At 33.9% G+C, this 17,636-nt stretch overlaps 2 protein-coding genes across 2 annotated transcripts; both read left to right on the top strand.

The window, feature by feature from the left end:
- Positions 1–4,496: 4,496 nt before the first annotated feature.
- LOC134701879 (kielin/chordin-like protein) lies at positions 4,497–7,926 on the top strand. Its single transcript, XM_063562990.1, has 3 exons — positions 4,497–4,587; positions 5,520–5,644; positions 6,524–7,926. Exons 2-3 carry the CDS (start codon positions 5,575–5,577, stop codon positions 7,354–7,356), a joined length of 903 nt encoding a protein of 300 aa, XP_063419060.1. The 5' UTR covers positions 4,497–4,587; positions 5,520–5,574; the 3' UTR covers positions 7,357–7,926.
- A 7,432-nt stretch (positions 7,927–15,358) lies between these two features.
- On the top strand, positions 15,359–17,387 carry LOC134701880 (uncharacterized). Its single transcript, XM_063562991.1, has 2 exons — positions 15,359–15,437; positions 16,912–17,387. Exons 1-2 carry the CDS (start codon positions 15,359–15,361, stop codon positions 17,385–17,387), a joined length of 555 nt encoding a protein of 184 aa, XP_063419061.1.
- The last annotated feature ends 249 nt before the right edge of the window (positions 17,388–17,636 follow it).

Below are 17,636 nucleotides of genomic sequence, written 5' to 3' on the forward strand. Positions count from 1 at the left end.
ATACCTTGACGATGTGATAATAGCCAGTTCGGATTTTGAATCTCACATAAGTCACCTTACTCATGTATTTGAAAGGTTTAGTGATCATGGTCTCAAACTCAAACCCATCAAATGTAAACTGTTTCAGAAGAGATTTCTGTTTCTGGTACACTATGTCGGTGCAAGGGTATAGAGACCAATTCCGGAGTGATCGATACTGTTATAGATTGGCCAGTCCCCTCCAATGTTAAGGAGCTTCAGATATTTTTCGGACTGACCAACTACTACCGGCGATTTATTTCCAAATACGCTGATATTGCGGATCTCTTGTACCGGTTACTAACCAAAGGATGTACGTTTACATGTGGGACAGACCAACAGATGACATTCGACTCGCTAAAGACTCGCTAACGTCAAAGCCTAATTTAGCTTATCCACTTCCGGAACAGACATTTACAGACACAGACGCATCAAACACTTCAATTGTAGCTGTTCTGTCACATATACAGGGAGGTGTGGAAAGAGTTATCAGCTACGCCAGCCGACGTCTCAGTCCTGCTCAGGAGAAATATTGTGTCAATCATAAGTAGCTCCTTGCCGTGGTTTCTTTTACAGAGCATTATTTATTAAAAAGATTCCCTTTGAGGACAGACCATAGCTCCCTAACTTGGCTCTACCGTTTCAAGAGCCCACAGGGTCAACTTACCGCTGGCTAGAACAGCTCAGTCAACTTGACATTTTATTCCAGCATCGAATTGAAAAAGACAACTGCAACGCTGACGCACTATCCTGATATCCAGAGACAAGTCATGTTTGTGACTGCTACAAAGCTAAAATAGACCCGCTAACATTGCCATGCAATGATTGCCAACACTGCAGCAAACTGCACACACAATGGGTAAAATTTGAGGCAGACGTTTATGATGTCCTCCCAATAGCCACGAGGAGGATTACAGCAGTCGATCCAAATGATATAGATATAGGAAGATGTAGTGTGAGTGCCAATGAGACAACTCTCCATCCAAATAACAATTTAAAAAGTAAACCATTATAGGTTAAAGAGAGCTAATCGCGCATGCAACTTCAGGAGGAACAATCTAAAGATTCAGCCACTAAGAACTTAATTGAATGGATGAAACACGGACCTCCAGAACGCAACCACATAGTAAAGAATGTTCCGCTTAAGACATTATTGGCTTTGCTTGCAACAAGTACGCATTTGAGATGGAGTCGTTTAATATAAATGGAAAACAATTTATGATGAGAACGAGTTATTTATCGTTCCGGATAGTCTAAGGAAAAAAGTTTAAGAAGTTTGTCACAAATCAGTACTTGCAGCACATCCTGGAATTCACCGCACAATGAAAAGGTTCGGTTAAATTTTTATTGGTAATGGCATAAGAAATGTCGTAGCTTCTTAATCTTATATATATCTTCCTTCCAGCAGTGTGCAGTCAACAAGAAAAGCACGAAAACTAGCACCAATGCAAAATTATCAGACTGGAGCACCAATGGACCGCATACAACTAGATAATCTCGGACCGTTCCCAAAATCCAGCCGAGGAAGTAAATATGTTTTAGTTCTTGTGGACCAGTTCACAAAATGGACAGAAGCCTATCCGTTAGCAGACCAAACAGCTGAAACAGTTGAAGAAACAGTGGTCAGAGAATTCTACTCTCGTTTTGGAATATCATTAGAAGTCAACACGTACCAAGGTAAAATTTTCGATTTTGTCTTAATGCGATGACTAGGACAACTACTTGGATGGGCAAAAACAAGAACAACACCTTATCACCCTAGTTCAAATGGGATAGTTTGGCAACAGGACCTTCAAGGTCAAGACAATTGGGATGAACATCTGTATTTATTAACAAGTGCATATCGGAGTACACCTCACACTGGACTGACACATAACAGACTTATGTTGGGTCGTGAGGTACATCTCCCGCAAGAACTTATTTTTGGAATGCAAGAGAAATCAATTGTGACTATGAAGACTATGTTAACAGATTATCTTCTTCTTTACAGAAATGCCACGAGTTTGCAAGAAAGTCCTCAATGAAATCATCAGAACATCAGAACATCAGAAACGACTACATATGATCTCAAAAAACAATGAGCATACGTTTGAAAAAAGTAAAATCACAAAAATACTGAACTCAGAGGAAAATCAATACGGAAAGTCCATAATCACATGGCAAAATCAAATAACAAAACGCATCAAAAACGAATAGACAAGAACTGTCATCTCTTGAAACAGATCTTGTCAACGCGATGGATACGACAAAGCAAATAGGGGAAAACCCAAAGCTCCAAGCTAAATGGAAAGGATCTTATGTGGTGAGCAAACCTTTTGATAAAGTTTTATATGAAATCGGTAATCAAAAGACTACAACTATGTGGCACCATGATAGACGTATGCCAGCTATGTTGAATTCAGTAACTCTATGGATAACTCGCCAGCGAAGAAAACTTTAAAACATTGAAGCAAATGTGCTTGATATCACAGAAGTGGAAACTTGCCTACAAGAAATTCTAGTAGGTGAAGTATCAGACTTGAATGAGGATGAGCGTGAATGATTCAAATGTGCCATCTGGGTCGAGGACAAGGATCCAGACTCGTGTGAGACTGTGCATGAGAACGATAGGCAATCACATGAATTGGTTGCCGTAATTTCAGATCAGTAAGGAAAGCGAATTTAGGATTACAAGATCAAACCATCATTTCATTTGATCAGACCAAACAGAGTCCAGGATTCAACATAACCGAAAATACTATCAAGGATTCAACAATACCAATACAAAATGCCGAAACAGAACAAAAGGAGATTATATCACTAGATTCTGGTACACTTTAACAAATAATTAATACAGCATAATTACATATGTTATAATTAGGAAGCTTTTAAATCTTAAATATGATGAATTTGGCTTAACAAATTAAATAGCCATAGACCTGGCATGGTGCACACAGATGAATTAAGAACCTATAGACTTCTTTTTAAAAATAACATTGGCCTTGAAAAATATTTACTGTAAAACAATAAATGAGTTAACCAAATTAAAAATCAGACTGCCAATAAACATAATTAAAATAGAAAAGGAAAGACATAAAGGAATATCCCCACTAACAAAAGATTTTGTAAATTATGGATTAATGACATTGTTGAGGATGAAATTCATTTTCCTCTTCAATGTCCATCACTTAAAACTGAAAGGTCCAGTTTCATTTTAGATTTATCATCTAAATTTACTAAATTTAAAACTCTAAATGCCCAATCAAAATTTGTATCATAAGGTTGATGTCTAATGAAGATCCATTATTTGTTAATAACATAAGTTGATAAAGATAAAAGACAGTTTGATAGAGACTTGAAGAGCAAAATTAAGTGATAAATGAGTAGCACGCATGTCTTCTTCTAATAATACAACGGTACTGGGTACTGATTGTGTTCACTCAATCATTATCTTTGATACTATATATTATACTGTGTTTGTTGTTTCCCTTCTTCTATACATAGTTTTTGTTAAAATTATTGTCATGTTTTGTAATTTCAAATAGTTCAATTAAAAAGGTCACCACATTTTATTATCTGTAAACTTTAATCTTAACTGTAATTGTACTGCTCCTAGGAGCGTCTTGATTAACAAATTATTGTTTTTGTTGTTCTAACCAGGAAATTAAAATTAAAATAAAAAAATATCTTGCAATGGACCGGAAGAGGAGAAACTAATATTATGACATCAAAGATCAAACGACCAACGTGTTTCTTACTTTGTGTAAACTTGATTTACTCTCTTCTATTCCGATCAGTCAGATGTCTATAGACTTCTCCTGGAAATAAAATATTGAAGACTCTACTTTCGTTTTTAATAAAGATATGACTTAGAACCAACATTTTTAATAAATACATCTACAAAGAAGTACGTAAATAAACCGAGTGTAAATATATTAACTGTCCAAAACACTAAACCTTGAATCTATAGTTGGTGACTGTCAAGATAGAAATCTTCAAAAGCGATTGAGCAGTTAGGAAATGTTAGCAAATATTAACCACACCACGGAAGTCGCCATATATTGATTAGTGCATGACGAGCAAAAAAAAATGAAGATTATAGAAAAAAAGGGTTAATTTTTTGAAGATTAGAGAAAAAAGGGGTGTAAATTAAATGTTTACAGAATAACAGCCATCCCCCCCCCCCCCCCCCACCCCCCGGCCATCCAGACCCTCATGCGTTAGTATAATATGGGGGGTTAGAGGAGTCCTGTTCCTGGCAACAGGACTAAGTCACTCACAAACATATCATTAGAATCCTTGGGACTTTTGTTTGTTTGTGAGTGAATCAGTTGTGAATTGGTCGAGTTTATACACCAATAAATTCCTTTAAAAGGGCGTTTAATCCTATAATATACATCATAATTTGGAAAATTAGAATGTCAATAAAGCCATTATCTCGGAAAACAATCAGAAAAACAACGGATGTCATTTTACTTATATCCGAGAGATAATTAACCTATTATTGTATAACTATAGGACATATGTTTGTGTCTGATTATGTGTCAAGCGAAGCTTATTTCTAAATGAAGAGAAACCTCTGGATGTACTGTGAGTAAATTTTATAAACTACTATTCCGTTTGCATTTTCGACTTAAAGAAGTAATATAATGTGTTGTGTTTTTTCTTTTTATTTATAAAACTACAATTTTTAGTCGATCGTTCTTATGTTGTTCTGTTATCCCACTGTCCCATGTTAGGGGAGGGTTGGGATCCCGCTAGCTTAACCCAGCCACATTCTGTATGTATGTGCCTGACCCAAACCAGGAGCCTGTAATTCAGTGCATGGTTGTTGATGTGTTACATATTTGTTTTTCGTTATTTTTTTGTGCATAAATCACTAGGCCGTTAGTTTCCTTGTTTGAATTGCTTAATACATTTGTCCTTTCGGTGCCTTATTTAGCTGACTATGCGGTGTGGGGTTTGTTCATTATTGAAGATCGTACGGTGATCTGTTATAGTTGTTAATTGCTGTGTCAATTGGTCTCGTGTGGAGAGTTGTCTTATTAGCAAATCATACCACATCTTCTCTTTTATATGTGTACTTATTTATCTATTTTGTACACGTTTGGCATGTTTGGTACGTAGATTATCGTAGATATAAAAATCTGTTTAACTTATGCAAAATGGTTCACATGTTATATACTTTTTTTAGCAGAAATTTGAGGCTGAGAAAGTTATGAATTAACATTTGTTTTTCACCATTGATGATTTGATTTTATAATGAAAATGACGCCTTTTGACACCCTCTTCCCCTCCCTGTTCATTTGCTGTCAAAATGGAATAAAATGGTCCAATGTATAAAAAAAATCATTTTCAATCTAGTAATTAAATTTATTGATCTCTGATTGCGTTATTCTACATATGAGTAGTATAACGAAATCAGAGATCATATTTTAATAAGATTGAATCATTTTAACACTTCCTCCCCCTGTTCTTCAAATGGAACAGTTCAATTGAAATCTGTTATCTATTCGTTTCAGTTTGTTGAAGTGTTTGTCACAAAAAGATAAGACTGGTAACGGATATTCGGAAACCATGAACTATCATCTGCATTTTTTAATGTCAATATACTTTGGACTTTTACACACGATAGTGGAAAGTGGAGGTAAATTTGTATTTCTCTTGGTAGTAACTGGGGACAGTTTATCTGTTCCTAGTATTTAAGTAAGCATATCAATAATTAGTCCTATGATATATGACTTCGCATTATATATTCACTATTTAACGTTTTTGTATGCTCGGGTAGCACATTGATAATATAAAAAAAATAAAAAATTAGCAAAATCAGTAAAAGGAAATTGAAATAGAAAATAATGCCCCCGAGTTCATATATTATAGGACTAATTAATATTATACCAAAACAATTTATAATAATCATGGGATTTTAAGAGTGGATTTTTATTTCAAGAGTGCATGAACTTCAAGTGGGTGCAGACTAGGACGGATATGTACAATATAGTAGAATTTATCTGATACTGTTAGGTTTGCTTTTCATAAAGACTATGGTTTACACTGGTAATCCCTGCAAATTCGATTTTACGTTTCGCCATATTATGTATTAGCGTCTGTGTCTAAAGAGAACCCGGAAATGCATGAAAGAAGATAAGAATTCATCTTAAAAGAATCAAAATATAAAAATATCTGAATATCTGCGTAATAAAAACCGTTAAGAATTGAAATAAATGTGATTATTTGTTCTTAAAAAGTGGTTACTTAGGACGGGTTAGCGCTTGTAATGAAAATACATTTTCGAAATACACGTATGATGCATCTGATTAACTGCGTTTTTTTGTTTGTTTGTCATAATTATTGTGTTTTACATACAATTAGCGTTCGTATTCTCTGATACATGATACGTTCTCAGAAGTTTGTTACTAGAAGTCATAAATAGTATATGAATATATGAATATTTAAAAAAAACAAAAACATTATATATTTAGTAGTAACAGTTATTATTCAGTACATCAGTACCTTCATATTGTAGATACTAAAATGAATATGGTGTTGAGAGCCTTAATGAATAAACGAGCAGTGAACGTTAAAACTGAAAATCATTTTCCTCCGACGCCGCAACCAACTACAATGCCTCCGTCGCCACCACCAACTACAATGCCTCCAATGCCACCAGGATGTGTTTATAGAGGACAAATATATCGTTTTGGTGAGATGATTGAACAGGGGCAATCAGGAAACTGGTGCTATTTCACAATGTGTGACCATTCAGGGCAAATCATATATGGGGATGATTTCCACTGTTCTACAACATTACCCCCAATAACAACATTACCATCAACCCCAACACTTCGTGGATGTTTCTTTGAAGGGAAACATTACCAACTTGGGGAACAAATATCTAGCGGACATTCCGGAAACTGGTGCTATTTTTCAAAGTGTGACCATTCAGGTCAAATCATTCATGGTGATGACTTTAATTATTGTTTGACAACATTACCACCAACCCCAACACCTCGTGGATGTTTCTTTGAAGGGAAACATTACCAACTTGGGGAACAAATATCTAGCGGACATTCCGGAAACTGGTGCTATTTTTCAATGTGTGACCATTCAGGTCAAATCATTCATGGTGATGACTTTAATTGTTTGACAACATTACCACCAACCCCAACACCTCGTGGATGTTTCTTTGAAGGGAAACATTACCAACTTGGGGAACAAATATCTAGCGGACATTCCGGAAACTGGTGCTATTTTTCAATGTGTGACCATTCAGGTCAAATCATTCATGGTGATGACTTTAACTGTTTGACAACATTACGACCGACAACACCAACACCTCCGATAATACATATAGGCTGATCTGTTCAATAATAAACTTCGTCGTTTTTACGTACACCTCCGATAATACATATAGGCTGATCTGTTCAATAATAAAATTCGTCGTATTTACATATATTTTCGTTTAAAAAAAGAAAAATATTTAGAACTACAGGGGAGGGGGGGGGAGACAGTCAATTTGTAAATTAAGAATAAGCGGTCACTCTTTAAACATTGAGATAGACAGACATTAAAAAAACATATAGAAAGATCTGAGCGTCTTTGTTCAAATTGCATACTTGGTAAAGTTGAAGATGAGGTTCATTTTTATGTTAGAATGCCCTGATATTTAAAGGGAAGATTTTTTTTCAATACATTTCTTACAATTGATATAATTTTAAAAAAAAAATCTTCTAAATTTTTATTGCCCTTGACCCAAGAAAATGTAAAGTCTTATGGAAAAACTGGACTTTTATATTTGTGACTGTTTTGAACTAAGTCAAGTTAATGATTTGAGAATGACATATAATGTAATCTTATTCTTTTATTCACAATATATATGTGGTTTTTGGCTCTGATTCTGACCAATGCTAAATATATATTTACATGTGACTATTATTGTTGTTGTTACCTATTATGTATCTGATGTTATGCCCTTCATGTGACCTGTAATTTGGGAAACAAAAATATGTTATTCTTTTCTATTCAAACACCTCCGATAATACATATAGGCTGATCTGTTCAATAATAAACTTCGTCGTATTTACATACACCTCTGATAATACAAATAGGCTGATCTGTTCAATAATAACTTCGTCGTTTTTACGTACATCTCCAATAATACATATAGGCTGATCTGTTCAATAATAAACTTCGTCGTATTTACATACACCTCCGATAATACATATAGGCTGATCTGTTCAAATAATAAACTTCTTCGTATTTACATACACCTCCAATAATACTTATATAGGCTGATCTGTTCAATAATAAACTTCGTCGTATTTACATACAACTCCGATAATACATATAGGCTGATCTGTTCAAATAATAAACTTCTTCGTATTTACATACACCTCCGATAATACATATAGGCTGATCTGTTCAATAATAAACTTCGTCGTATTTACATACACCTCCAATAATACTTATATAGGCTGATCTGTTCAGTAATAAATTTCGTCGTATTTACATACACCTCCAATTATACATATAGGCTGATCTGTTCAATAATAAACTTCGTCGTATTTACATACACCTCCAATAATACATATAGGCTGATCTGTTCAATAATAAACTTCGTCGTATTTACATACAACTCCGATAATACATATAGGCTGATCTGTTCAATAATAAACTTCGTCGTATTTACATACACCTCCAATAATACATAAAGGCTGATCTGTTCAATAATAAACTTCGTCGTATTTACATACACCTCCAATTATACATATAGGCTGATCTGTTCAATAATAAACTTCTTCGTATTTACATACACCTCCAATAATACATATAGGCTGATCTGTTCAATAATAAACTTCGTCGTATTTACATACACCTCCAATAATACTTATATAGGCTGATCTGTTCAATAATAAACTTCGTCGTATTTACATACACCTCCAATAATACATATAGGCTGATCTGTTCAATAATAAACCTCGTCGTATTTACATACACCTCCGATAATACATATAGGCTGATCTGTTCAATAATAAACTTCGTCGTATTTACATACACCTCCAATTATACATATAGGCTGATCTGTTCAATAATAAACTTCGTCGTATTTACATACACCTCCAATTATACATATAGGCTGATCTGTTCAATAATAAACTCCGTCGTATGTACATACACCTCCAATTATACATATAGGCTGATCTGTTCAATAATAAACTTCGTCGTATTTACATACACCTCCGATAATACATATAGGCTGATCTGTTCAAATAATAAACTCCTTCGTATTTACATACACCTCCGATAATACATATAGGCTGATCTGTTCAATAATAAACTTCGTCGTATTTACATACACCTCCAATAAAACTTATATAGGCTGATCTGTTCAGTAATAAATTTCGTCGTATTTACATACACCTCCAATTATACATATAGGCTGATCTGTTCAATAATAAACTTCGTCGTATTTACATACACCTCCAATAATACATATAGGCTGATCTGTTCAATAATAAACTTCGTCGTATTTACATACACCTCCGATAATACATATAGGCTGATCTGTTCAATAATAAACTTCGTCGTATTTACATACACCTCCAATTATACATATAGGCTGATCTGTTCAATAATAAACTTCGTCGTATTTACATACACCTCCAATAATACATATAGGCTGATCTGTTCAATAATAAACTTCGTCGTATTTACATACACCTCCGATAATACATATAGGCTGATCTGTTCAATAATAAACTTCGTCGTATTTACATACACCTCCAATTATACATATAGGCTGATCTGTTCAATAATAAACTTCGTCGTATTTACATACACCTCCAATAATACATATAGGCTGATCTGTTCAATAATAAACTTCGTCGTATTTACATACACCTCCAATTATACATATAGGCTGATCTGTTCAATAATAAACTTCGTCGTTTTAACATACACCTCCAATAATACTTATATAGGCTGATCTGTTCAATAATAAACTTTGTCGTATTTACATACACCTCTAATTATACATATAGGCTGATCTGTTTAATAATAAACTTCGTCGTTTTTACATACACCTCCAATAATACTTATATAGGCTGATCTGTTCAATAATAAACTTCGTCGTATTTACATACACCTCCAATAATACTTATAGGCTGATCTGTTCAAATAATAAACTTCTTCGTATTTACATACACCTCCGATAATGCATATAGGCTGATCAGTCCAATAATAAACTTCGTCGTATTTACATACACCTCCAATTATACATGAAGGCTGAACTGTTCAATAATAAACTTCGTCGTTTTTACATACACCTCCAATAATACTTATATAGGCTGATCTGTTCAAGAATAAACTTCGTCGTATTTACATACACCTTCAATAATACGTATATAGGCTGATCTGTTCAGTAATAAATTTCGTCGTATTTACATGTTTTCATTGTGGAATCACTTGTTTATAAGTTTTCAAATTGATATAAAACAATTGGGAAAATGTTCTACGAGACATTGGTTCTTGGCTTTTTGTCTTTTTGTTTTTGTCTATGGTGTTGACAGTTTATTGTCGACTTATGAGTTCGAGTGTATCTTTGGTATCTTTAGCCTGTCTCTTTGAAATGTGCAAAAAAAACCTAAACATTTCACCCCCAGGAATAGATTACCCAAGTCCTTTACGACTATAACTAGCGCTGTCACAGTATTCAATGACAAGCCCTTTCGGAATTGTGTCTCCTCAACGCTCTTCAACATTGTAGTTCATTTTGGCTTTTAACTTTTTTTTAATTTTTTTTATTTGAACGTGTATGGTAGTCAATTGTTTTCCAATTCTATATAATTTAAAAATAAATAAAAAGATTGATGCATGTAGTGTGATTGCAACTTAGTAGATTGCAAATGAGAAAACTGACTCAAGTTTACTACAAAGAGTCCGTTTTCGCTAATAAATAACGAAATTAAGGTTAACTGAAGTGTGTTGTTTACATTCAAGCATAAACATGCGAAGTAATCATGTTAACTTAAAATCGCCATTTTCTATAAAAAAAAATATTGATGCTTTTTTGTTGATGCATGGGGACATGTTGTACTGAAGCGTCAAAAGTTGCAACAATTTGATTTATTCTGTTTAAATCCAGATATATATCTTGCACTCAACTTCAAACTTAATGAATTTCGTTGATTTTTTCGAAGGCCGGCTTTGTACAAACGAACCTTCTGGAGATACGGATATAAATTTATTTAAAGGAGGCTCGAGGGTACAAAAGTTTCATTTTTTTTCATAACAAATTTTGCTTTATTACACTATTAGTTGTTACTTTATGATATGGTACAAAATTCAACCAAAACATTCAATTTTTGAACAGCCAATTTGTTTTGGCTTCAGATGACTTTTCAAATGTTTATATTATTACAAAAACTCCATATTATCTCCCTTTGGTAAACAAAAATGCCATTTTGTGCAATAAAATTGAAATATCTTTTTTAACTCATCGGGGACCAATATTTTTTATTATTTTTTTTCAAATAAGCAGGACTAAAACCAAACAATTGTAAAATTTAAGCGATTTCTGTAATTTAGTTCTTTTTTATTTTGATATTACCTATTTTTCCCCTATTAGTTCAACAGAATAAACTGAGTACCTTAACAAAAATCCGTGCTTCATTTGGTGTCGGACAACCAATTACTCCCTCTAATTTAGTGAAAATAGGCCTACTCGGACAAAAAATAGTTCATTCGATGTCATTTTGTTTACTTAAACTAACTAACAAATTTGCAGAAATGAAACTTTTGGTGAAAGGGAGATACATTTAGACCATTTTGAGCCAAAATTCACTCAAGTGTCTATGAGTTTGCATTAAAAATTCAGGATTAATGCAACACTAATTTAAGATTTCCAGAAAACCGGGAGTTATTTTGGTAGTACCTGTGTTTTACAGATCAGAAATTTCTAATAAGACTTTAAACATTCAATTTGGTTAAAAATTGGCATGTAGAAAGGTGATACATGTACAATTCAGGATATACCTGGTTTCCTTGAAGTTAAACTTAATAAGGTAAAATCTTTAGAAAGCTGTGAAAATTGCAAAATATGGTTGAACAGAAGGGATTTTTAATTGATGGTCTGACACCTTTTGAAGGCAGATTGTGAGCTTAAATAAACAGTGAACCCATTTTTTTTTAACTTTACTTTTTTATTTTGTATACGATAAAGTTCTTTTTTTAATTTTAGAGCCAAAAAATAGCGAAATCCTGTATTTAAACAAAATGGATTTATTCCAGCGAGCGCCCTTAAATTTAAAAGATGGAAACATGTGTACTTTTAGAATGTAATAATAAATGTGTTTTATAGTTATATCAAATTAAGAGGTATCTATTATAACAAAACACTTGAGTTAAAAAAGAAGAAATGTTCCTTTATCCATATATTATGGAAAGCCACAGTGACCCCCTCCCCATCATTATTATTTTCCCCTTAAAAATACATGGATTTGAATAAATCTTCGGCTTTTACTTTGGATATACATAGTATCAAGAGATGGTATTTAACTATAATTCCTTGATAATATCTGCGAATAGATTACCAGCAAAATATATAATCCGAATGTTAAAAGGAATGTTTCTGTGTGATCTGCTTAATTCCAAAACGTGTGCCATTTTATTTGAATTTCGTCCAGCTGATGTTCTTTATAATAAGCTCAGCTTTACTGCAACTTGTATCGCCGTTCATATAGTAAATATTTTACTTACAATACCTTTTTTTTTTTTTAATTTTCAGCTTTATAAACTCTGGATTTTTCAATTAGGGTGACGATATAAAAAAGAAGATGTGGTATGATTGCAAATGAGACAATTGTCCACAAGAGACCAAAATGACACAGACATTTTAACAACTATAGGTCACCGTACGGCCTTCAACAATGAGCAAAGCCCATACCGCATAGTCAGCTATAAAAGGCCCCGATAAGACAATGTAAAACAATTCAAACGAGAAAACTAACGGCCTTATTTATATAAAAAAAAGGAACGAAAAACAAATATGTAACACATAAACTAACGACAACCACTGAATTACAGGCTCCTGACTTGGGACAGGCACATACATAAATAATGTGGCGGGGTTAAATATGTAAGCGGGATCCCAGCCCTCCCTCTAACCTGGGACAGTGGTATAACAGTACAACATAAGAACGAACTATAAAAATCAGTTGAAAAAGGCTTAACTCATCAGATGGACAAAAATACAAGTGGACGTGGCCGGGTACTTATACATCCCGACACAAAAAGACACAATGAACAGATTTGAGAGTACTCGCAGTTATCTGACAGCTATTTCAAAGCCACTAACAACTAATAAAAAAAATCATGCATCTAAGACTAAACGATAAATCCGTACACATCCAATGGATTTAGTGTAAAGACGTCATAAACAGCCAGAGAAAAACATGACCTTGTGCACTGCCAAGTTACAGGTATCGAAAGATTGTAGATCCATGAATATGTATATGTATATAACATACTAGTAATATTTAGTTAGCTTTTAATTTACTGATAACAAAATCAATATTTATACCAATAAAAACAATATTCAATGATCTTATTACATGCAGTAAGTATATCTATTATCTAGCATATTTACCTCTCTCATTAGAGGTTATTTTCTGTTTATCATAGTCGGTTATTGTTCCAAATCATCAAAGTTATAAAGAAGAGTATAAATATTTATCATATACTTAGCATTGATATGATAGCTTTTGCATATGTGTAATGAGCGGAAGTACACAAGCCATAATTTCCCACCCGGGCTGATAACCCATATCAGGTGCATCTCGTGCACAAAACCCATAATAGATCATAATAGTGCCTCTCGTGCAAGTTACTTCCGGTGTTTCCGGTATTGGTTGTTTACTTTTCCATTGTGACGTCAGATATTTTTTATGACGACGTCAAAATTTACGGGAACTTTTGTGGGGATAGTTTAGTACTTGCTAACAAATGCCATTGACAATTATGAATCATTTTAAAGTACAACAAACATGGAGTAATAATGATCATAAAACTCTTCCAAAGAAGGTCACTAACAGATCTTCAATGTAGCGAGACATTCCCGCACCCCATTCGTCTCAACTCGGCCGATTCCGTACCCTCATCTAACGGATAGAAGGAGAGTAGCGGATTCTACCGAGGATTGCCGATTGTCCCGCACCCGAAGGCGTCCTTCAGCTGGCCCCTAAACAAATATATACTAGTTCAGTGATAATGAACGCCATACTAATTTCCGAATTGTACAGAAGAAACTTGAATTAAAAAAATACAAGACTAACAAAGGCCAGAGGCTCCTGACTTGGGACAGGCGCAAAAATGCGGCGGGGTTAAACATGTTTATGAGATCTCAATCCTCCCCCTATACCTCTAGCCAATGTAGAAAAGTAAATGCATATCAATACGCATTTTTAAAATTCAATTCAAGAGAAGTCCGAGTCTGATGTCAGAAGATGTAACCAAAGAAAATAAACAAAATGACAATAATACATAAATAACAACAGACTACTAGCAGTCAACTGACATGCCAGCTCCAGACTTCAATTAAACTGATTGAAAGATTATGATTTCATCATATGAATATCAGGCACAATCCTTCTCGTTAGGGGTTTAGTATCATACCATCATACTAGTAACATATATGAGAAGAGCACAACCCGTGTCATGCCAACAACTGTTTTTTATTAAATGTGTTTAGTTCCGATGCAAAGACCTTAAAAGTGAATCAATATTAACGTATATGGATGTAGTGATGCTATTGTTGGACAATTATAGTATATTTGATGCATAATTTAACTTCTTTATAAAGTTTTTGACTGTTTTAGTTATTGCATTTGTTTATTTGCCTTATTTAGTCCTGGTATCTATAATGATATAAAAAAGAAGATGTGGTATGATTGCCAATGAGACAACTATCCACAAAAGACCAAAATGACACAGACATTAACAACTATAGGTCACCGTACGGCCTTCAACAATGAGCAAAGCCCATACCGCATAGTGAGCTATAAAAGTTCCCGATAAGACGAGTTTATTTACATAAAACTATTGTCGGAAGTATATGATAAAGCGATTAATACATGGCCTTTTCCATATCAGCCTCGGGCTGATATGGGGGTCTCGGGATGATACCCAGGCTGATATGGAAAAGGCCATGTATTAATCTCTATCTATATATATATATATCATGTAGTCATTGTGATGCATGTACATGTACATTAACACGTACACATAGGAATTTATCTGTGAACTTATTTAGTGCGTAATCCCGCATGTCTTTAGATCAAAGATAAAACTTGCAATTTACTTCACGATGACTAATAAAATCATGCTGCTAATTTACTATTTGGTGTCTATCCTACATATTTTTACCGATATTGTTTTAGCTGGAGGTAAGTTCTGGTAATTACTATGTGTTTCTTTATTCTTCATTGGCTGGAGGTATAGTGGGATACTGTATGAAATATTCCAGGTGGAATCTATACGGAATATAGTAGGAATATTAATCTGAATTCCTACCAGAAAAGAGTGATATTCTAGTCGGACAGTGGTAGGAATCCACACGGAAAATAGCCGGAAAATTAGCGGGAGGAATAGTGCGTATTCCTACCAGGAATATGCAATTAGCAGGAATAATTTATTAGGAAAATAAAATTCCTACTACAAAACCTGGTAGGAATTTTTCAAAATTCAACCCAGAAAACAGATTTCTGGTAGGAATCTAAAAATATACAAAATGTAAGTGTAAAAAAAAAACTATATTTATAAATACACAAATGGGTCAATGATTTAACGTTTGAATCTCAACAACAAAGAACATTTAGGAAATTCATAGAATAAATTCATTTAAAAAAAAAATGGACTTTTGAAATGTATAAGGAAACTGCAATATTATATGCAAGCTAGAAATTGTATTATACATATAAAACATGAAGATAAGCCAAAAATATGCCTAGATGAAATTAAGAGTTATGAACAAATAATGAGTAAAATTATGCACTATTGTTGAAATAATTGATAACTAAATATTTTTGGCCAGCAGATAAAAAAATCGTTTTGAATGTATGAGAATTACCTTCAGTCTTCATAAGCCATATGTTCTTACATTTCTATATTGTAGTTGTGTGGCCAAAGCTCGCAGCATTGTGGTCCAACACAACTTTTCATTCTTTTCCCCTCCAACTTTTGAATTTGTGAACTGGAACTTGCTTGCATTTAACACTGCAAAATGTGTGTTCTTAGCAAACAGGAATCCAGTTCAAGATAACTAAAAAAAATCCAGGTAGAAAGATTTTCTGGTAGGAATCTGTAAATTGTTTCTGGTAGGAATATTGTACTTGAAGTAGGAAAATGAATAATCAAATCAAAACAGAAAATAATCCATACAGACTTAAAATTCCACCTACATGTAGGTAGTCATGGTAGTAGGGTTTTGGTAGTAGGAATATAAAAAAAATCCAGTCAGAATTTGGTTCATTTTCTATGTCCGCCTACTTTCCAAGTGGAATCTTTGATTCTAGGTAGATTCCTACTTCATTCCTATTGTTCATAGCTGATCTGTTAACTATTTTTTAAAGAATGTGTGGAAGAACTTTTTTTTATCTGTTTGTACAGTATAAATGAAGGGGTAAAATTCCTTCGGATTTCGTATTGTTTTGAATTTTAAACCTGTGGCCTTTTTTTTTAAATTAAATATTTAGATACATTCGACTGAAGACCCGCATACATGGGTTCAGCATTCTACTGTTGTTACATTGAATTAGCAACAGCAACCAACAATCAATAATGTTAAAACACTAAGTCGAAAATCTATTCCTATAATTTCGGCATGACTAATATTAAAATTCATGCATGGTTATTTTGCAGATACTATAGGAATAGCCGCTTTGAAAGCCTTGTTGGAAACCCGTTCTCTTCCTGCAAGAGGTGACTGCGAAAATGAAGGAAAATGGTACTTCGCAGGTGATAGAGTGATGAGTGGGTGGTTGTATAGAAACGAGTGCCAGTTTGATATGATATGTGTAAAGGGTGGCTACTTAAGAACAGAGTATGAGCCTAGCTGTCGATCTACAACTACACTTCCTACGACAACCCCTCCGCCTACGACAACTCATGTCCTTACGACAACCCATCCAACTACGAAAACTAATCCCCTTACGACAACCCCTCCCCCTACAAGTGGTGATTGCCAAAATGAAGGGAAATGGTACAACGCAGGTGATATAATGAAGAGCGGGTGGATATCAGAAAGATGCATGTTTGTTGTACGGTGTTTTAAGGGTGGAAACATCAGAACGAAGTATCATGGGTCAAACTGTCAAACAATAATACATGTGGGCTAATAAAATTGATAATGTACGGTAACACGATCATTATTTAAAATAAGAGGATCGCAAGAGCCTGTGTCGCTCACCTGACTCTACTTAGGTTTTTGAAATCATATAAAAAAAAGATAAAAATCATAAAAGATACTTTAATATATAATGAGTGAGGCCAAATTTCGTTTAATATTGCATTCTATGCTGTGGTTCTCTAAAATAAGACATTTGTATGCATTTCCCATAGGGTCCCATGTTAAACTATGCCCCCTA

Source organism: Mytilus trossulus, unplaced genomic scaffold (assembly GCF_036588685.1).
Source record: "Mytilus trossulus isolate FHL-02 unplaced genomic scaffold, PNRI_Mtr1.1.1.hap1 h1tg000360l__unscaffolded, whole genome shotgun sequence".
In the NCBI taxonomy this organism is placed as follows: domain Eukaryota; kingdom Metazoa; phylum Mollusca; class Bivalvia; order Mytilida; family Mytilidae; genus Mytilus; species Mytilus trossulus.